This window comes from Lissotriton helveticus, chromosome 6 (assembly GCF_964261635.1).
Source record: "Lissotriton helveticus chromosome 6, aLisHel1.1, whole genome shotgun sequence".
NCBI classification, from domain to species: Eukaryota; Metazoa; Chordata; class Amphibia; order Caudata; family Salamandridae; genus Lissotriton; species Lissotriton helveticus.
Window position 1 is genome coordinate 2,114,298,588 of NC_136067.1, and position 23,252 is coordinate 2,114,321,839.

At 47.1% G+C, this 23,252-nt stretch overlaps 1 protein-coding gene across 1 annotated transcript in view; it reads left to right on the plus strand.

The window, feature by feature from the left end:
* The window catches only part of LOC144763075 (uncharacterized), a 676,435-nt gene that overhangs the window by 484,279 nt on the left and 168,904 nt on the right, over positions 1 to 23,252 (plus strand). Inside the window, 1 exon segment of the mRNA XM_078648377.1 lies at positions 7,316 to 9,031. Coding sequence (XP_078504503.1) covers positions 7,742 to 9,031 — 1,290 coding nt within the window. The 5' untranslated portion in view covers positions 7,316 to 7,741.

The following is a 23,252-nucleotide window of genomic DNA, read 5'->3' on the forward strand; positions in this document are numbered from 1 at the left end:
AAAAGACCTCAGTGGGAGGTGGAGAACTAGAAGGTTTAGCACAATGGTGGTTTTGCTGCGCTAATGACAGTGGTGAATTCTGTTAATAGGTGGGAATGAAGGTCACAATTTCGGTGATGGGTAATAAATAGGGAAGAACAGATAAAATCACATATACTTTATATATTTACAAAAATCCGAATTTCGCTGGTATTTGTAATATGCAATCACGCATGCTGAGCACTTCATGGAGTGTGAACATTGTATGCATGCAGACATTTCACAGTTGTAATTCTTAGTTAGTGAACACTTATTTCATGAGAATACATCTAATATATACAGTTCAAATGTCACAGCAAAAATTAATTAAAACTGTTGGAGCAAGCATAGTCGGGTGTCAGATGACATACAGGTGTATTAAGGCCACAATTGTTATATCACAGACAGTTGTTTAGAAAAGGGTAGTGACATATCGTCTCCATTCCTCAGCAGAATTAAGCCCTTCATTTATTGAATTAACCTCGTCTATCCAGCGGCATTCATTCCGTTGGAGTATTAGAAGGATGTTACCTCCTCTTTCTGGAAGAGTGCCGATCTCAATTACCTGCCACTTTATTTCATCAGCAGTATGACCTGTTACATTGTAATGAGACACAAGTGGTGCGTTTTCAACTGATCTGCGTATACGGCTGCGATGTTGGTCAATGCGAACCTTGACCGGTTGCTGTGTTTGTCCAATATAGGGTAGGCCATATGTGTTGGACTTGGGCCTTTTTGGCAGGTTCACCCCTAGACTTTTTGCCTTTAGCCTCTCGCATGGTGGCAGTGATTTTAGGCCTCTGTGCACTTTTAGCACTGTGGCCCAGAGTAAAGTCTGTGCGCACTCTGAGTGCATGTGATGAGATGGCCTGCCCTCGCATCGGAATGCATGGGGGATATGTGTGTCCCTGGTAGATCCTGATATGTGGGGAGTGCAGGGTCAAGTTTGGCATGTGCGAACTTGTGAGGATAAATGCTGCGCGATGGTGTGCGCAGATTTATTGTGTCTAGTGGAGAAGGGCCACTTTTAGAAGTTGGCATTTCTGTGTGCTGTGAGATGTGAATTGCCTGTCTGGCTTGTGAGTGACAGGGGCTGGCTGGCGTGGCTGGCTCCAAGAGCCAGGATGAGTCTGCCCGGTAGTGAATAGGGAGATCTGCATGTAGATGGGAGGGAGGAGTTTATCCTGGGACCTGAATAGGGCAGTGCCTTCCCTCCACAATGCTGGCTCCACCCCCTGTGGTGTGTCTGATGTCCCCAGCCTGTCTCTTGAATAGAGAGGGGAGCTGAGCAAAACAAAGTGCTACAGAACCAGTTGTATCTGGTTCTCCCCTTGCCTGGACCTTTGAGACCAAAGGATTTATCTGTATAAAAGGAGGGCTGTGACCCCATGAAAATGTTCTTGCCTTGGACTGGAATCTGCCAGGGGCGTGCTGCTGCTGGGGCTCAGGGCCTCGATGCCCTTCTTATCTTTGAGGACCCGTGGCTCATTTCTCCCCTGAGGCCTGATTCTTTTAGCCACAAGACCCTGTGCCTGCCCCAGCGCCTTGTGAGGACTTTTGCTGTAATTTTGTGAGCACCCTGCTCTCTCCTGCTAAGGGAGATCGTGGGCCACGCAGCGCTGGGCTTCAGTCCTTTCTCAGAAGGAATCCCGATGTAGGGTTTCCCCCCCCCCATTTTGTGCTCCTAGCAGGTGCCCATCCTGCATTATGGCCGTGTTTTTACGTTTTACTTGAGCGGGTGCCCACCCCGCTTTTATATGTTTAAGCAAAGGGAGCCTACTCCTCGTTAGCTGCGGGTATTTTTCTTCCCGTAGCGGGAGCCCACCCTGCATCTATTGAGTTTTCCTCCGGGCTGCTCCAGCGCGACCCGGAAGACAGGCGCCGTCCATGGGACGTGGGCGGAGCCTGGCTGATTCCCTTTCCGCTTCCCCCAGCCCGGGGGAAGCCGTGCCGCGCATTGCTGGTCTCCTGTGCGGAGAGAGAGACCGGAGTTGCTCCCCATCGTGCTGAGGGGCGCTGACCGACGAAGCGGGCCTCCAGTGAGAGAAGGGAAGCCCCGCAGGCCTGCATCAAGCGCGAGGAGGAGCCCCGCCAGAGGCGAGCAGCCCGGTGAGTTGAGAAGGGCTGGGGGGCTTCGTGGGGACTAATGTTGGTGCCTGATAACGCCACAGTGACAGCTTTGGCATTTAGAGCGGCCCCGGATGGCAGCGGGCCGCTCCAACCTCGTGATGGCATGTTTATTTTAAAAGCCTGCAGGCTTCAACGAGGCCTTGGTTGACTTCAGAGCCTAGATGGCTCCCCCGGGGCACATTAGTTATGTACTGAGCCCCGTGTGGCTCCAACCCATGGGACACATTATTCTAGGGGCCCGTGTGGCTCCACATTCTGGGTGAAAGATTCTCCTTCATGGTCTACTACATTCAGATTTATGAGGTTGGCACAGAATAGAGTTCTCGCCTTATGTGATACTGTGCATGTTAGGAGTTATGTTACAGGTTGGCACTGAGTATTGAGTCTGCCAGTGATTACTGGTTGTGTTTTGAGATTATGATATGTTCTTATCTTTACTATTCTTTACCAAGTGCTAATTCCGACAGTGGCCCACGTGACCCTGTCATGTGTAAATAATCCCCTGTAAATATTGCCCATGCCAGTCGGCACAGTGTATATTGTTTGACTACCATCTAATGTGTTTTATGATATTACAAAAGCTATTTTGATATAGAACCTTGTGTGGAGTTCCTTTTGTTGTGTGCCTTGTATGTTGTTACTGTGTGTGTTGTGCAAATGCTTTACACATCGCCACTGAGATAAGCCTGACAGCTCGTGCCAAGCTACCAAGGGAGTGAGCAGGGGTTATCTTTGGTGTGTAACACCCTTTCCCTGTCTAGAATTGTGGTCTCTGCCTGGCTTTGGCGCAAGCCTTAGCCAACCAGAGATCCCCATTTCTAACAATATGCAATAAACATCATTCTTTGTATTGCAGTTAGAAAATGATTGTAAATCGTGTTTTACACTACCATGTTCAAATGTGTTGGTATTGAACGTGAAATTGCAGAAACACAGTTGCCACATTTGTGGTGTCCTTTCATTTTGGGTTTAAGTCTGTTGATGACCTGACCAGATGATCTTTTAGATCTTTTCCTCGTTTGTAGGCAAACAGAGGTGTGTCTATTGTAGGATCAAAACTCTGGATAATATTCCAATTTTTGGTGATCAGGTTGGCGACTTGATTGGTGTGTGTACATAAATCCACCATCGCATTCCTTGATTTAAACATCAATCACGACAAAGGAAGACTATACCCTTCCCTCCATAGGAAACCCACTGAAAAGAACACCTTCCTTTCATACCAAAGTCAACATTCGCCTGCACCAAGGGATGGACTGCCCTCCGGCCAATTCCTTTGGATACGCCGCAGTTCCACCCTTAAAACAGACTACAAACGTGAGGCAGAGATACTAAGGACCAAACTAGTCACAAGAGGGTACACCAATAGACTTGTATAAAAGTCTCTCAAACGCGCCTGGCTCTGCCCCAGGGAAGAACTTCTCAAGACAAAAGAGAAACCCAATCTTAACAAGATTGTGTCACCACATTTGGCACACACACCAATCAAGTCGCCAACCTGATCACCAAAAATTGGAATATTATCCAGAGTATTGATCCTATAATAGACACACCTCTGTTTGCCTACAAACAAGGAAAAGATCTAAAAGATCATCTGGTCAGGTCATCATGTGGCAACTGTTTCCTGCAATTTAACATTTTAATACCAACACATTTGAACATGGTAGTGTAAAACAAGATTTTTCAATCATTTTCTAACTGCAATACAAAGAATGTTGTTTATTGCATATGGTGTCCATGTGGCCTCCCCTATATTGGACAAACAGAGCAACCGATCAAGGCTCCCATTGGGCAACATTGCAGCCCTATATGCAGATCAGTTGAAAACACACCACTTGTGTCTCATTACTGATGAAATAAAGTGATAAGTAATTGAGATCGCCACTCTTCCAGAAAGAGGAGTTGACATCCTTCAAATATTCCAATGGAATGAATGCCGCTGGATAGACAAGGTTAATTCAATAAATGAAGGGCTTAATTCTGCTGAGGAATGGAGAGGATATGTCACTACCCTTTGCTAAACAACTGTCTGATATAACATTTGTGGCCTGAATACACCTGTATGTCATCTGACACCGACTATGCTTGCTCCAACAGCTTTATTTAATTCATTATTGCAGTGACATTTGAACTGTATATATTAGATCTACTCTCATGACATACGTGTTCACTAACTAAGAATTACAACTTTGAAATGTCTGCACTCATACAATGTTCACAATCCATGAAGTGCTCAGCATGCATGATTGCATATTACAAATACCGGCGAAATTCAGATTTATGTAAATATATAAAGTATATATGTGATTTTACCTGTTCTTCCCTATTTAGTACCCATCATCGATATTGTGCCTTAATTTACACCTATTAACAGAGAATTCACCACTGTCATTAGCGCAGAGACACCACCATTGTGCCACACCTTCTAGATCTTCACCTCCCACTGAGGTCTTTTTGCACTCTTTACCAATCACGGAACCGAAACAATGGATTGCTCGGTGCAGCGGTTATCCTTAGCTAGGTCTGGCTGTTTCCTTTGGCTAAAAGAGCGGGAACCCTTGTATATAACAATCCTCTCTGGATGAGGATCTCTGTCATTGTACCCGATCAAGCTAACTGATGCTGCTTTTTCTGAACCTACACGCGGAGCGCTGTCCCGCTTTTCTAATCTTCTAACGAGGTAAGAAATGGCTCATCCAGGCCGCTTAGCCCTTGCGCTGAGACCTTCTTTTAGCATACTGACTCTTGTATCATTATTATTTGAATTTCCAAAGAAACTCCCAGTGCATTGTCGCTGTTAATCCACAAAGGGATTTTACAACGCTACAGCTGGGGCGTAAAATGAATTGCGCTCTCTGGCCTACCTACATACCCTATTGGATTGACAGCCTGTCCTTACATTGAGGTAAGAACCTCAGTGAAACTTGTATTTGATTATACACAGCACATTGTCCAATTATCAGTAATTGCAGCATTCTTCTTTGCTTCTTTTCTCACAATCATGGTACCTGGACGGGTCCTCATGTGAGTAAACCCTCTATTCTTCATGTGTGGCACATCATTTTCACAAGGCCGCGCAATCATAAATTCAGGTACCTTTTATCCAACTGCCTTTATTTTCTTTTTTTTTGCATTTGTGCCGGTATATGGGAAAGATGCTTTTTTATTTCATTCCCATTTAGATGTCCCTTCATCAATAGTCCTGAAGAGACCCCACATTGTTTTGAGGGTCGAACCGTCATCGACAAACAGAAGTGAATGATTTTCCCACCACATATCATTGTATATAGCTGCTGTTCACATGGAATTATTTTGATAATGGTCGACTTGTACAAGCTGTGTAAACCTTGTATATAATATGCACATTGTCACTTAGGTTTACGTTCCCTTTGTCACTTTGGACACTATGCACAAATGTTTTTTTGATGTATAATGTTTACTCCTAATTTTATTGTTTAAAAAATCCATAAAATATACTACACTGGAATCGGTGTGTTAGTGGTTCCTTCGCGCTCTGCCATTATCTAAGCCTCTATATTACGATTGTGCTTATATATCATAATCTCATAGTATATCATTGCACAGGAACCACTGTTTTTCCTATATAACTATTACCCTGGTTCCTTAGTGGGTAGGGTTCCCCTGTTTCTCTTGAGCTCTTTTGTGTGCGGTCCATTAACTGGAAAAGGCTCTCTTAGATGTGACAGCCTTAGGGCGGTCTTTCCCCAACCCTTTTTACCTGCCTCCCTCCATTTTCTGTGCTAGTTTTGTGCTGGCTTTAGGACTCTGCACCTGTTACCATTGCTAATCAGTGCTAACTTGTTTGTGTTCTCTCCCCTAAACATGGTAACATGGGCTCATACTCAGTTGGCATATTTAATTTGCTATATCCCTTGTAAAGTGCACTACATGTGCCCAGGGCCTGCTAATTATTTGCTTCTAGTGGGCTGCAGCACTGACCGTGCCACTCACATATGCAGCCTGAAATCATGTCTCAGGCTTGCCACTGTAGTGCCTGTGTGTGAAATTTACTGCCACATCGACTTGGCATTTAACACCTTGGCTGCTAATGGTTTTCCCCTCGTGTGCTAACATTTTATGAATTCCTCTATTCATGACGAGCTCAGCTCGTCATCAGCACAGCTCAACTGTGCCTCATGACGAGCTGAGCTCGTCATGAGCATCGAAGGGGTTAAAGCAACTTGCCAAGCCTAAAACTCCCCTTTTATTACATATAAGTCGCCCCTTGGTAACCCAAAGGACAGGGTGCTATACTTCTATGTTTTACATGTCCTGGTATTGAAAAACAGCTAAATTACTTTTTTACTGCTGTAAGGCCTTCTCCTCTCATTGGCTAGAAATGGGAATTCCTTAGAATACCTTTAAGCTGTAATCCTGATTGGAAAGGAGTAGCCGTTTCATGTTTTATATCTTTGCAATGGTAATTAGAATGGTAAAGTCGGATTTAACATTATTATTTTAGAAAAGCTACTTTTAGAAAGTGGACTTTCCTCTGCTTGTACTGCTCTTTGTGCCTTACAGCCTGTCTCTAGTACAACGTCTGGGCTAGGTGACCGATCCCTTTGTGTATTCCTTCAAGAGAGCCAAAGACACTGCAAGGGTTGGGTGTGATTTAGCACTTATCTGCATCCCGATTGGTCTTTCTGGGCAGATGGGAGGAAGGGGCCCACTCTTACCCTTCACAGGGTAGTAGACTAACCGCATACAAAGGAATGATAACTCCCTTTGGTAGTCTGGAGTGAGTGCTGGGATTGAAAGTGATACTGGTGCACTTCAAAACCTCTCTTTGAAGTTTCCCTCACATCAAAGACCCATTTGGACGTAAGTGCTGAGTCTCTGGCCCCATCAAATCCGACTCTTATGGATCTACACAGAACCGCTGTCAGAAGAACTGTGGTGCTACACAAAAGACTCAACTGGAGTCTTGGTTAATCCTTGAGTCCACACTCCCTGATAGGAGGGCATCAAGGAAGGATCGTATGCCCTTGCTCTTCCTATTGCATCTTTACATTGAAAGTGTAATTTAGAATTTCTTCAGCGCACTTGTCTACGTGGTCAATTAAATGTCTCATTAAATGGCAATAGATTTTCGTGATGGACCCACCATTTAAGCTTATCCAGTGTATTTTTTATTTTTTTCCAACAGGTGAAATAAATGCAGTAATGAACTAAAAAGGTGAAGGCATTAAACATCAGTTGTGTGGGAAGTGATGTAACAACAGTACATCTCAAAATGTCTTCCCTTGAAGGCTAATGCCTCGCCAAAGTTTTTCTACAGCAGAAAATCCAAATTGCCCAATGTGATCTGTACTTGATTCTTAGGGATCACCTGATAAACATTGACAAAATAAAACACTGACATATTGAAGCAAGTCTGATAAGGTTCTCACTACGAAGCAAGAGCTAACCTGGATCAGAAAGAACACACGGAAGAGAAACCGTATGAATATCTAGAAAGTGACAACACATTTATTAGGGAGAGAAAGCAAGTGCAACATCAGAAAATCATACTGGAGAAGAACCATATTGATGGACTGACTGTAGAAAAGTTTTCTTTGCCGCGAAAGACCTAATGCAACATCAGAGTATCCACGTAGAGGAGAAACCATATAAATGTACAGAATGTGACAAAGCATTTATAACAATTGGACAGCTAAAGCGACATCAGGAAATCCACACTGGGGAGAAACCATTTAAATGTACAGAATGTGACAAAACGTTTATAACAATTGTACCGCTAAAACGACATCAGAAAATCCACACTGGGGAGAAACCATATAAATGTGCAGAATGTGACAAAGCATTTGTAACAAATGGAGAGCTAAAGCGACATCAGAAAATCCACACTGGGGAGAAACCATATAAATGTAAAGAATGTGACAAAGCATTTATAACAAATGGAGACCTACAACAACATCTACAAATCCACACTGGGGAGAAACCATATAAATGTACAGAATGTGACAAATCATTTATAACAAATAAAGATCTAAAACGACATCACAAAATCCACACTGGGGAGAAACCATATAAATGTACAGAATGTGATAAGGCATTTATAACACTTGGAGAGCTAAAGCCACATCAAAAAATCCACACTGGGGAGAAACCATATACATGTACAGAATGTGACAAATCATTTAAAACAAATGGAGAGCTAAACCGACATCAGAAAATCCACACTTTGGAGAAACCATATCAATGTACAGAATGTGACAAATCCTTTAAAAGAAATGGAGAGCTCAAGCTACATCAGAAAATTCACACTGGGGAGAAACCATATCACTGTACAGAGTGTGACAGAGCATTTATAATAAATGAAAAGCTAAAGCTCCATCAGAAAATCCACACTGGAGAGAAGCCATATAAATGTACAGAATGTGACAAAGCATTCATTAGAAAGTTACATCTAATGGAACATCAGAAAGTCCACATTGGGGAGAAACCATATCAATGTACAGAGTGTGACAAAGCATTTATAAGAAATGCACAGCTAAAACGACATCAGAAAATCCACACTGGGGAGAAACCATATCAATGTACAGAGTGTGACAAAGCATATAATAGAAAGTCACATCTAATGGAACATCATAAATTCCACACTGGGGAGAAACCATATCAATGTACAGAGTGTGACAAAGCATTTATAAGAAATAGAGGATTAACGCAACATCAGAAAATCCACACTGGGGAGAAACCATATAAATGTACAGAATGTGACAAGGCATTTATTACTAGTGGAGACCTAATTAAACATCAGAAAATCCACACTGGGGAGAAACCATACCATTGTACAGAATGTGACCAGGCATTCATTAGAAAATCATATCTAATGGAACATCAGAAATTCCACACTGGGGAGAAACCATATCAATGTTGAAAGTTGGACTGAGACCGTCAACATTATCGGCGCCCTCTTGCTCTCCTTAACCTTTTTGTGCGCGTAAAACGGCCGCCATTTTGAACACCATGGCTTCCCTGCTCCCGCCGAGAGCCAGCGCGCCTCTCTCCCACTCCTAGCTTCGCCGACATCCCCCGCATACTGACAACCCCCCTGCCTGCACCTGCCGCGAATCATAAAACCCCTCTTCAGCGCTGCTCTGCGCCAGGCCCTCGTCCTGTTCCCAGCGCGACACCTCCCTTCTTCCCATTTATGATCCCCGGCCCTTTGATGCAAACCCCTTTTCCCCGTGTGCCCGTTTGTCTTCCTCGTTCCCAGGCCGACACCCAGCTCTGCCGATACTGTTCCTTGCCCCTCCCCGTGCAATAGAAAGTTTCCCCCCAGCAAGGGATCCCCGGGTTGATCAAAGCCCCCCCGCCCTACGAGATCCGATCAAACCCCACACACTCCGTGAATCGGCGGAATATCCAGCTGCGCGATGATCATCACCTGTTGTGAACGGGGCGGGGACTCCCACTGTAACCTTGCGTGGGAACGGGCTGGGAAGGGGGGATTCGGAGGATGTCTTTCCGTACATCAAAGTATCGACGAGAATGTGTTACATGCAATAAAAAGATAAACTTGTGTATAAGAGGCCAGGCCTCAGGGATGCAGTTAGAGCACCTCAGAACGATACCTTCTGTCCGTTTCGTTGTGTTCTCCTCCGGAGAGAATAAAAACCTTGTTTCCTGCCTTCCAGTCTCCAGCGCCTGCCTCTTCAATAGTTTAACTTCTTTGTGGGTTCAAGAGGCGACACCGCCGGGCAATACTTAAGGATCTTATATTCTGGTTGGTAGCGCCCCCCAATTATTTGCAACAATTGGCGTCCCAAGCGTGGGGCCCATCAGCGACCCATGGATCCAGTGGGAGAGGTCCTGACGACAAAGTGAACGACTGCAACGATCGGGAACGCGTCTGTCCGATAGACCCTCGTCTGACAGCCGATCATCCGAACTTCACTGGTTCCGAACAGACCTCTCTCGAGTGATCTACGGTCCTGACTGGGAACCATCAGGAGTGCCGCGAGGATAACGGAGAAGAGAGGACGATCGGGCGCTGGATTCGGAAGACAGGAAACTGTCCATGCGGTCCGGGTAAGGTCGTGTAACCACGACAAGTCACGAAATAATTGCTTGATTGCTTGTTTGTTTAAAAATACTAGTATTGCTCTTTTTATTTATTTGGAGATTCACTGTCTGCAAACGGAGAAACAACGGGCTCTCTCTTTGCAAGCAGTGGAGGATAGGTAGGGCAGCAGCCGTGCTTATTTTTTCTCCCCCACTCAATAATCACTTGAAACTGAACTGTTGTTCGCAAAACTATTGTTTCCTGGAGATTCCCTGTCTGCAAACAGGGAAGAGACCACCCTTTTTGCAGACAGTGAAAAGGGTAGGTGACGCAGATCTTTGCGGACCTGCTCATTCTCCCCATTGTTATTTATTGGTCTTTTGTTATTTTTGATCCATGAGGTATTCACTGCCTGCAAACAACGTAGAATAGAAATATTCTGTCCAGTCTTTGCACCTAGTGATAAGATAGGCAGTGCTGACTTTTTAGTCCCTCGTTACGAGCCGTCATGTCTGTCTTCTCCCCACTGATTAGTAGCCTGTTTAGCCCGGACCGCTTATTAGAGATGGACCATCCAGCCCCACTGGAAGGCACCCCTAATAAGGACATGTTCATGAAGCATGGATTGACCGCTATAGCCTATAGTAGACTATGGCATAAATATACAAAAAAGGGTCAAGAAAGTCAATGGCCCCTGATAGGATCCTTCGATGATGATAAAATAAAAACGCTAGAAACTGCCCTGGGTAAAAACAAGACAACACCTACTATGCTTGACAGCTTCGGCATGTGGCGAAAAGAAACTGAACAACGTAAAAAGAAAACTGAGAGTAGGTTGGAAAAAGAGCTGCGAAAAGCAGCCCACCTAGCTGCTCAGAAACTAGAAAAAGAGATAAAGGAAAGAGAGAAAGCTAAACAGAAACTAGAAATGGAAACGCCAAGCCAGTGTCCGGTTAGAACCCCCTCCATGCTCTACCCTGATTTACCCTCGAAACGACAAGCCAATGAGGACCTGCTGTTAGGTCCTCCTATCATCTACATGCCCCCTCCATATGCCCCTTCTCAACCCGTGGCGCAGCACGCGCCACCCCCAGGTACAAACGAAGGTACCGCCACAGCGTCGGCCCCAATGGCCTCTGTGCCAGCCGAACCCCTTGTGTTAAAACCCGCATCAACAACGACGTTAGACGACCATGAGACTCGAGGGGCTGGCCCTGCAAGAACAAACAGACTAGACAAAGATGAGCGAGCGGGGATCGACAAAATAGCAAGGACACTGGTAGAAAGGAAGGATGATGAAGAGTACATCACAGATATGTTCAGCTCGTATACAGGGAGTCACAGACGACATTTTACCGTACGACTGTGTTATCATGTCTTGAATGCATACGAGGACCGATATCGAGACAAAGGTCCCGAGAGCCTAAGGACTCTGTACCGGAAGGTCGATATCGGGGATGAGGGCGAGTGTGATGTGTCGGACCTCCTTACGCGTACGCTTGAGGTTTTCCGCCACCTCACTGAACGAAAGCCGGGAGCTAAATCCGCAGCCCCCGTAGTGACCGAACCACCAACCGAGCAATCTAACACCATGATGCCGATACGTGAGGCTGCCCCTTACTGGGTTCCTCCTCGGGGTACAGGGACTCACGATGATGCAAACAACCAAGATGCGAAGGGAAGGGTAGTATACAACTGGGTCTACCAGCCATGGGACCGGCAAGAGATACTGACATTCCGGAAATCTCTACCCGACCTACGTAAAAACCCCACTGCCTTCTATACTGAATTGGGTACAGCCCTGGGTTCAACGATCATGACCCTGGCTGACATCGACTTGTTCTTCGGGTTATGTCTACCAGCTGATGTGTGGAAGCAAATCCGGAAAGTCGACCACCTTGAGCTGTTTGGACATACCTGGTCACAACTCGATGACCTGGACAAACAACGGGGACCAGGACAAAAGCCGTTGAAATCCATTCTAGACCTCCCAGATAAAATCGTAGAGAAATTAAAAACCCTAATCCCAGAAAAGAAAGTGGACTGGTCGATAGTAACAGCCTGTCGCCAAAAACCCCAGGAGGATGTATCGGAATACTTCTCCCGGTTTGAAACGGTGTTCTCCGATTACAGCGGCCAGGACATGACCACTGCAACCGGACACCATCTGTTTGTCCAGAATTATGTTAAGGGCCTATCATCGGAAATCTCCCAGAAACTACAGGCCAGCGAGAGTAGTTGGGCAGCCTCCAAACCTACAGCGATTCTCCAAATGGCCCAATATTATGAGCATCAGAAAAATGAAAACGATAGGGCGACAGAGAAAAAGAAGAAGGACTTAAAAGAGAGGGTGATGATTGCCAAACTGCAAGGGGTGACTATAGGACGAGACCAATACCGGGGAACCTACCAGACAAACGTCCCTAAGACTACATTTCCCCAGGACCGCACTCTGACTTCCTACAGTGGACGCACAGACCTTAGAGAAGACCAGTGCGCTTTCTGCAAAGGGACTGGCCATTGGAAATCCCAGTGCCCAGTTCTTCTGGAAATGATCAGAAACAAAGACCCCAGGGATGTAGCAAACGGACCGAGACCTAAGGGACAACAACGAGGGCCCCCAAATGACGCAAATAATGACAGATCAAACAGACCAAATACGTTCGACCGACCCAGGCAGAACCAATATCAACAATCTGACTATGACGACACTCACACCTTCGCATAGGACAGCCAAGGGCGAGGGAGGGATCCAGTCGAGCTCTATGTTGACCAGCAGGGCCCTTATGTCACTGCTAAGGTCCTGGGTACCAAGTCTCCATTTCTGGTAGACACTGGCGCAACACGTAGTGCGTTATCTAAACGACTGATTCCAAGGGCACCCTTGTCTGGCTCACTCATAACATCGACAGGTTTCGATGGAACGCCCTCCACCAACCCTTTGTCTGCCCCGATTCTCTTTGACGTAGAAAACAACACCGCCGACACCACGTTCTTGCTTTCCTCCAATAGCCCTGACGCCATTATGGGACTTGACTTACTGAAACACTTCCGAGCGACGATTAGGTGTTCTCAAGATGGAGTTCGAGTGTTTCTTTACGACAACCCCGTTCTGCTTAGACATTGTTCCCCCCGACACATGTTTTCCATCACCGACGTTGACGCGTCCCTGCTTGACACTCTACCTCCGTATCTGTGGGCCAAAGCGGATTCGGACGTAGGGCGTATGTTAATTGACCCAGTGCACATTACTGTCCGACCAGACGCAACACTCCCAAAACTCCCACAATATCGGATATCGCCAGAGGGCGAGAAGGCATTGGTAATGATTATCCAGTCACTGATAGACGCAGGAGTGGTAGAGGAAGTGGTTAGCAACGTTTGCAACAGCCCTATCTTGCCCATTATCAAGAAGCAGGGAGAGGGAGATGAGAGAGCATACCGTTTCATCATCGACCTCCGAGAGATCAACAAAGTGGTGGTACCCCAGTACCCTGTGGTCTCAGACATCACCACCATCCTGACCTTGATTCCATCCACTGCCACCACCTTTTCCGTCATCGACCTCAAGAACGCATTCTTCTCCATCCCCATCCACCCAGACAGCCGATATCTCTTCGGCTTTACCCTAAAAGCCCGCTCATATAGGTTTTGCCGAGCGCCTCAAGGCTACACGGAAAGCCCTAGCATCTACAGCCAGGCCCTCAAAAGACAACTAGACCAAGTCCAGTTACCCGACGGGGTGGTGTTGGTACAATATGTCGATGACATCCTTTTGGCAGCCGACACCACCCCTCTAGCGGTTACCGCCACCATTCAACTCTTGCACTTCCTTGCGGAAAATGGCCACAAGGTCTCCAAGAAGAAGTTGCAATTCTGCCTACCCCAGGTCACTTACCTAGGCCACCTTTTGTCCAAAGATGGAAGAAAACTCACCCCTGATCGAATCCAAACCATTCTAGATACCCCTGTCCCTAAAACCCAGAAGCAGGTTCGCTCCCTATTAGGCCTCACCTCCTTCTGCCGACAATGGTTACCAAACTTCAGCCTCGTTGTAAAACCACTGCTTTCTCTGCTAAACAAAGACGTCCCTTTCCCACTCCCTTGGACTCCTGAGTGTCAAACTTCCTTCACAGAACTGCGAGATGCTCTTTGCTCAGCCCCTGTCCTGGGTACCCCTGATTACAGAAAGCCCTTCTCCCTTTATACTCACGAAAGGGAGGGGTGCGCTTTATCTGTCCTGACCCAGGCCATCGGCCCTAAGCAACGACCGTGCGCTTACTTCTCTGCCACTCTTGACCCTGTCGCCAGAGCCTTGCCTGCCTGCCTTCGAGCTGTAGCTGCTGCTGCAATCTCTATCCGACAGAGTGAGGGGATTGTACTCTCGAATTCCCTCACGGTACTGGTACCCCATGCAGTCGACACCCTCCTGAACCAAACCAAGACGCAACATCTGACGAGCGCACGACTGACTGGATACGAACTGACCTTGCTTGCCCCCCATATCACCCTGAAAAGATGCACCACACTGAACCCAGCAACTCTGTTACCCTTGCCAGAGAACGATCCCAATGTGCACCCCGTACATGACTGCGTGACTCTTACGGACGAACAGACCAGGAGTAGGGTCGATCTCAGAGACACGGCTTTCCCTGACCCCGACGGGGAGCTGTGGGTGGACGGTTCTTGCATCAAACTCCCCGATGGTACCACTTCCGCTGCCTATGCAGTCACCACGGCTCGAACTGTAGTAGAAACAGCCCGCATCGCCCAGCGATCTGCCCAGGCAGCGGAACTGATTGCTTTGACGCGAGCCTGCATCCTGGTAACAGGAACCACAGCGAACATTTACACCGACAGCCAGTATGCCTTCGGGGTGGTTCACCATTTTGGGCTCCTCTGGAGGGAGAGAGGATTCTTGACCTCACACGGCACACCCATTTTGCACGGGGATCTAGTCTCCGCCTTAATTGAAGCTGTCCTCCTCCCCAGCAAACTTGCCGTTATCAAATGCCAGGCACACAAGAAAGTGACAGACATTATTGGACAGGGAAATGCACTAGCCGACATCACCGCCCGAACGACAGCTGAAAATAGAACGACAACACATATGTACGTGACCAGGTCACAAGCAGAAAACTGGACTGACGCCAAGGACACAATTAGAGACATACAAACGGCTAGCACACAACACGAATTGACTGAATGGACACGGGTGGGATTGAAAGACGATGAAGGCTGCTGGCGGACAAAAGACACGAACAGATGGTTGCTACCTGATTCGTACTTGATTCCCATATTAACCATGGCACACTCCCCTGCCCACATAGGATCAGCCCCCATGATCGAACTTGTCTCCAGGGTTTGGCACAATGACAAGATCCCAGATTCCGCCAAACGCCTGGTCCAACAATGCTTAATATGCCTACAACACAACCCCGGGAAAGGAACTGTAGTACCCCGGGGGGGATTCGGGGTCCCAAACCACCCATTTGAAGTCCTGCAGATGGACTACATCCAGCTAGACAGATGCCAAGGCCTGAAATATGTACTCGTCGTGGTGTGCGCATTTAGCAAGTGGGTGGAAGCATATCCAACCCGTGACAACACCGCTATGGCCACTGCAAAGGTTCTGTTAAAGGAGTTTTTCCCCCGTTATGGCCTCTGTCGTGTTTTATGGAGTGATAATGGCCCCCACTTTATAGCCAAAGTTATCCAGCTCATCCTAAATGGGCTGGGTATTAAACAGAAATTCCACGCAGTCTTCCACCCTCAATCTGCTGGGCTTGTCGAACGACACAATGCCACACTAAAGCTTAAACTGGCCAAAATAGTGGCTACGACGGGCCTGAAATGGCCAGACGCCCTCCCATTGGCATTGCTATCGATGCGCTCTACCCCCACCCGACATCACTTAACCCCTTACGAAGTTGTCTTCGGTCGACCCATGAGCGTCTGGTCTGCCCCGAAACCAACTTCCATTCATGACGTGCCGGATGTCCTAATGTCTGATTATCTGTACAAATTGACTGAAACTTTGTCTGTCCTTCATCAGCAGGTGCAGCAGGCCATCCCCGATGCTTCCAGGGGTCCGGGTCACGCCATCCAGCCGGGGGATTTCGTGCTGATCCGAAATTTTCAGCGATCAAAGAGTTTGGAACCCCGGTGGACGGGCCCCTGGCAAGTACTGATCACCACTCGGACCGCACTTCGAGTGGAGGGGAAGAAACACTGGCTGCACGCTCATCACTGCAAAAAGGTCTCTCCAGCCCTGGCCACGACAGACACCGTCAACACCCAAGAAGAGCTCCTGAACCAGGACCGACCATCGTTGAACTGCTACCCTGATACTGAGACACTTGAACTTTCAAAACATCCTGACCCCACTGTGCCATCTCGAGAAGGGTATTTCCTGCGTCGAAAGGAGGGAGCTTCGGCTAAGTAGGCCACGGACTAGGTTAAAGGATCTCAGAACGGTGACCCAAACTACCAAGGGTTACCCGGAGAGAAGCTAAAACTAAGTCTGTGGTCCTGCCCACTACCGAGCACCTTGAAGACGAAGATGATGGAAGCGCCAGATAAGAAGATGATGGAAGCGCCAAATAAGAAGCCGACGGAGACAGCAGGAAATACCCACTACAGAAATCCGAGAATAGACAGACTCCATAGCTCAAAGACAATTGCACTCTTCATCGTAATCCTCCTCTGTTTTCTCCTCATGACTACGCTCTGGATTATGGAAGAACACGCACCTGCTCACGAAACATTCCTAACCACTGCTCAGCCTACCACCATGAAGGAACATTATCTAATTTCGCTCTCTCCTCAACTAAGAGAGAGGCGAAAGGAGTTTTGGAACAACTCTTTCGTGCAGCTACTTCACCAGCACAATCTTGCCACCAATACCACCAACTGCTGGATCTGTGGGTTGCTACCCCATGCCACTGGACATTCAATACCATTCATCCCTTCACCCTTCTCTGTCCACGGCTCCTGCCTTGCCTGGCTGATCCTCCTGCAAGAGAGCTATACGGGCAATGCCACCTCCAGCAGAACTGCAGCACATTCTTCTCATGGGGCCGGGCGAAACAAGACAAAGACACACTTCTGCCCGCTGACCCCCAGCGACTCGAACCAAATGGACATCCCGGCTAAAGAACGAATCGAAATGCAGGTGTTCAACAATCCAACCAGACCCACCTTCTCCTATCTGCGGAAACGAACGGCTGCCACTCTGACTGTGGCCCTGACGGTCATCAACGTCACAGGCCACATGTGTGTAGAAGGACTTGGGACACAACTGGTGGGTCGCAGCGCTTGCCGCTTTACCAGAACTCTGGATTCCACGGATCCACCTTCCTTTGTGTCATCCCCAAACATGTATTTCATCTGCGGCACAAAGGCCTACACCTGGCTCCCCAAAGGCTGGGGGGGCACTTGCTACATCTCCTTCGTCCTTCCTCCAACTTATGTGGCCCCAGCGAATCACCACAGGCAAAAACGAGCCAAAGACGTTGAGCAAGCCGACTCAACAGGGGCGCAGTTCCTCGATGCTATGAAAGGACTCGTCCCCCTCTGGGGCCCGATGGCAAACAGCCGTGCCATCCGACATTTGACTCAGGCAGTCGAGACAACCATGAACATCACAGCGGGCATCTTTGCCAACAACACTGCCGAACTCCAAGCGGTCCGTTTGGTGGCTCTTCAGAACCGCCTCGTTCTAGATGTGGTTCTGGCGGACCGTGGAGGAGCATGCCGCATTATTGGGTCCAGCTGTTGTACATACATACCGGACAACTCACCCTCAGTGTACAAAGCCATCGAACATCTTCACAGACTCTCTTCAGAAGTACACCAAGAGCAAGAAGAATGGTCGCTTGGTGGTTGGTTCTGGGACACCGTCAAAAGCTGGGGCTGGAGACTGCTCACCATTATCATGATTCCCGTAGTTGTAATATGTGGCCTATGCTTAGGAATTCAATGTCTGCCACCTATGTGTTCTCTATGTGCGAGTTGCATTTTTCCCAAAACTGCGGACATTGGAAGCGAACATATGAGAGCATTGTATGATACCGAAGTTAGAAATTTGATGAAAATTGACATAGAGTAAAGCAAGGTGGCTAGATATGTTGAAAAGGGAGGACTGTTGAAAGTTGGACTGAGACCGTCAACATTATCGGCGCCCTCTTGCTCTCCTTAACCTTTTTGTGCGCGTAAAACGGCCGCCATTTTGAACACCATGGCTTCCCTGCTCCCGCCGAGAGCCAGCGCGCCTCTCTCCCACTCCTAGCTTCGCCGACATCCCCCGCATACTGACAACCCCCCTGGCTGCACCTGCCGCGAATCATAAAACCCCTCTTCAGCGCTGCTCTGCGCCAGGCCCTCGTCCTGTTCCCAGCGCGACACCTCCCTTCTTCCCATTTATGATCCCCGGCCCTTTGATGCAAACCCCTTTTCCCCGTGTGCCCGTTTGTCTTCCTCGTTCCCAGGCCGACACCCAGCTCTGCCGATACTGTTCCTTGCCCCTCCCCGTGCAATAGAAAGTTTCCCCCCAGCAAGGGATCCCCGGGTTGATCAAAGCCCCCCCGCCCTACGAGATCCGATCAAACCCCACACACTCCGTGAATCGGCGGAATATCCAGCTGCGCGATGATCATCGCCTGTTGTGAACGGGGCGGGGACTCCCACTGTAACCTTGCGTGGGAACGGGCTGGGAAGGGGGGATTCGGAGGATGTCTTTCCGTACATCAAAGTATCGACGAGAATGTGTTACATGCAATAAAAAGATAAACTTGTGTATAAGAGGCCAGGCCTCAGGGATGCAGTTAGAGCACCTCAGAACGATACCTTCTGTCCGTTTCGTTGTGTTCTCCTCCGGAGAGAATAAAAACCTTGTTTCCTGCCTTCCAGTCTCCAGCGCCTGCCTCTTCAATAGTTTAACTTCTTTGTGGGTTCAAGAGGCGACACCGCCGGGCAATACTTAAGGATCTTATATTCTGGTTGGTAGCGCCCCCCAATTATTTGCAACAATCAAAGCACAGAATGTGGCTAAGCATTTATAACAAATCGACAGATAAAGCGACTTCAAGGTTCAAACTATGGAGAAACCATATCAATGTACAGAATGTGACAAATCATTTTTAAACAATGGAGAGCTTAAGCAACATTAGAAAATCTCCACCGGAGAGAGACCATTCAACTGCATTGAATGTGAGAAGGCATTTATTAGAAAGTAGCATCTTATGGAACATCAGATAGTCTACGTAGGAGAGAAACCCTATGAATGTGCATAATGCAACAAGATATTTATTACTAGGCAAAGATAAATACCACATCAGAAATTCCACAGTGGTGAGAAATGATATGGCTGTACTGAATGTGACTTAGCAGTTATTACAAAGCAAAGTTTAAAAATACATCACACATGAAAGAAACCATATAATTGTACAAAATGTGACATAGCATTTATTCTAAATGGAGGGTGACCATTCAACTGCACTGCACATGACAAGGTATTTATTATAAAGAGAGAGTTAAAGGAATATCAGCGTCCACACTGGGGAGAAACCACATGAATTTATAGAATGTAACAAAGGATTTATTACAAAGCAAAATGTAATACAAGATAAGGAAGTTCACACAGGGGAGAAAACATGTGTATGTACTGATTACCAAAAACATTCATAATAAAGGGAAAACTGAAGCAACATCTGAAAATATACAGGGCAGGAAATCCAATGTATGTACAGAGTTTAATAAAGTCTTCCACAGGAAGAATAAGCTAATGCAGCATATACAAATCCACACTAGGGAGAAACCTTATTAATTAATAGAATGTGAAAAGGGATTGATTACAAAACAAAATGTAATATATCAGAATGTTCACACAGGAGAGAAACTCTATAAATGTGTTGAATGTAACCATGCATTCATCAATGGAGAGCTAACTCGGCATCAAAAGTCAACCCTGAAGACCTCACTGAATTTAGCAAGGCAATTATTTGCAAGGGAGAGTTAAAACCGCATCAGCAAGTCCCAACTGAGAAAAATCTATATGAATCCACAGACTCAATTAATCAATGGGTTAATTAAGTGTGGCAAATCATTAATGAGGTTCTCAAAGTGCTGGGTGAGGAGTTATCAGTTGAACAGTCAGGTCTTGAGTCCTTTCCAGATTCAGTGATGAGGCATATCTCAGGTGCAGGGGGAGTTCATTCCAGGTCTTTGCAGCCAGGTAGGAGTAAGAGCAACCTCCGTTCCTTGTGCCTTTAGACTCTAGGAGTTTAAGCTATGAAGAGGGAGGCGGAATGCATAAATCTGGCGGCGAGCCATCTAAAGATCTTGCGGCGCATGCGCATTGTGAGGAAACAGATGGCGGAGATCATGTTGATTTGCTTCTTCATAGAGAGCTTGTTGTCCAGGACAATGCTGGAGTCACGGGCATGGTCGGTAGGGGAGGGGAAGAAGCCAGGTTCTGCTGACCACCATGCATTGCTTCAAGGAGATGTGTGGTTACTGAAGATGAGGGCTTCTGTCTTGTCCATGTTCAGTTTTAGCCAGTTGTGCTTCATCCAGTCGGTGATGTTGGCCGAGCACCTACGAAAGTTGTCTCTGGAGGTAGTGAGGTGGGTCTAGTCGATGTAGATGACCTTCAGCCTGTGCGACCTGACAATGTTGGCTAGGGGTGTCATGTAAGTGTAGGAGAAGGGGGCCTAACGGAGGATCTGGTGAGGTGCTGCAGATGATGTCCTTGGGTTCAGGAGTAGGGCGGGAGTCTGAGTGAGTTTTTCTAGGGAGGTAAGAAGTGATCCATTTGAGGGTATTTCTTTGGATTCCGATGTGGTGGAGCTTGTCGATCAGGATTTGGTGGGAGGTCAAGGAAGATGAGGCTGCAGTCTCACTGAGGTCCAGGAGGGCTCTGATGTCATCTATGGCTGCTATCCGGGCGGTCTCTGTGCTTTGATTGTCTCGGAAGCCGAACTGGGAAGAGTTCAGTAGGTTGTTGTGCTCCAGGTGTCTGTTCAGTTGCCTCTTGATCGACCTCTCGAAGACTTTGTCCGAGAATGAGAGCAGGGGTATCGGTCAGGAAATCTTCAGCTGCTCTAGGTCTGCTGAAGGTTTTTTCAGGAAGGGTTTCTCTTCTGCGTGTTACCACTCTTCTGGTAAGGAGGCCATGGCGATGTATCTGTTCAGTGGTTTTGTGAGCTCTAAGCTGATCGCCTTGCTCCTGAGGTTAAAAATAAGGTGGGGGCATGGATCACTGGGTACCCCAGAGTGCATCAACTTTATTATAGAGGTGGTGTCTTGTGTGAGGATGAGGTCCCAGGAAGCGGCCGGAGGTTGGAGTTAGTGTCAGTGTGTCTGAGGAGGTGGAGGTCGTCACTTGCAGAGAGCTGAGATACAAAGTCCCTGTGGATGACAGCAATCTTCTAATGGAAGTAGTCAGCAAGCATGTCGCACAGATCCCAGAAGGGAGTTATGATATTATCAGTGGACGCAGGGTTGCTGAATTCCCTAACGATGGCGAAGAGCTCTTTGCTATGGTTTGAGGTGATCTTTATGCAGCATGTGACAACATTCTTCTTCGCTTCTTTAAGGAGGAGGAGGTAGTGGTTGATCAATGTATTGAAGGTGGTGTAGTACACTGGATCCTTACTGGTACTCCATCTTCTTTTTAGCCAACAACAGTCTCATTGAGAGGTCTAATGTTACGGGGTAAACAAGTTGACCCACTTTGCGGATTCTCTGATCTTGTTTGGCGCGGTGGGGGTGACATGGTTGGTGATCCAGTCTGTGAAGTTCTTGAGGGCCTGTTTATGGTCCGAAGCTGTGTCCGGTCAGTTGGGATGGAGTGTGCTGTTCAGGTCTCCTCTAGAGACAGTTTTCAAGTTGCACTGAGGTGTGCTGAGTGGTGTGTCTTTGGTTTCTGTAGCGCTGTGCTCTGTGATGGTGAAGTGGACAATGGAGTGGTTGGTCCAGGTGAGTTCTGTGACATAGTTGTACTTGATTGTTTTGCTGAATATGAAGATGGAGTCAAGCGTGTGCCCTACGATGTGTGTTGGGTCGATGATGAGTTGAATGAGGACGATGCTCATGCTTTTTATTGGGCCTGTGGTTCCCAAACTGTGCGCCGCGGCACCCCGGTGCGCCGTTATAAGTCACCAGGGGAGTTGCATGCTCAATGTAGGAAAGTCAAGATTTTTGCAGCTGCGGTCCAAAATACGTTCCTCCTCCAAAATCTGCTAACATGGTTTTACCCAAGAGCGCGCCATACGTGCGTACATATACGCGTCGTACTACCTGCAGGGGTGTGGAATTTAATATAATATCTACTTGTCCTATGGGGCAGGTTGCTTCATAAATCTACTTGTCCTGTAACAAAATCCACTTGTCCCTTTGGTGCCATGTGGAGCAGCGACAAATTATGGCACCAATATCATTATATAAGAGCTCTGATATATCCTCTCTGATTTTGCCAGGGCTCATACCATTGAAGTGTTTGGATACTTGCAATCCCCTTATGTTGCCAAGTTTCCTCTGATCTACATACTGGGGCAGAAGGTAGCGGTAAGCATTAGTTCCAGGGTTAGGATGCCCTTTTGAGTCTGTGCAAACCTACTAACTTGCATGCTTTGAGGGTTTTCAACAACTCTTCTCTAATCTTTTCCCATACTGAGACATGTTTTAAAGTTAATCCGGACAATGGCAGACGTAAACCTTCTTCCAGAGTTGGGAAAAATTGATTGGAGGGAAAGTGAACTTGCAAACACTCAAATTTTCGCAAGAGCAAATCTACACTTGCATATTTGCTCATGCTAAAATGCAGTGCACAAATACTTTCTAGGAGTACTATTTCTTGTCCTACTTCTGTAAATTCTTGGGCATTCACAAAAGCTGTACAGCTGCACTTAATTCAAGGACATACACCATAGGTGCAGTTTTGAGACTTTCTTTAATAATTGGGCCCCAAATTTGGTCTGGCGTTGACCATGACCTTTTGCGTTTAATAAAATTCTGTCTCTCTCACTGTATCAGCTGGCTTAACAGTGAGTGATATCATTCTGCTCTTTCACAA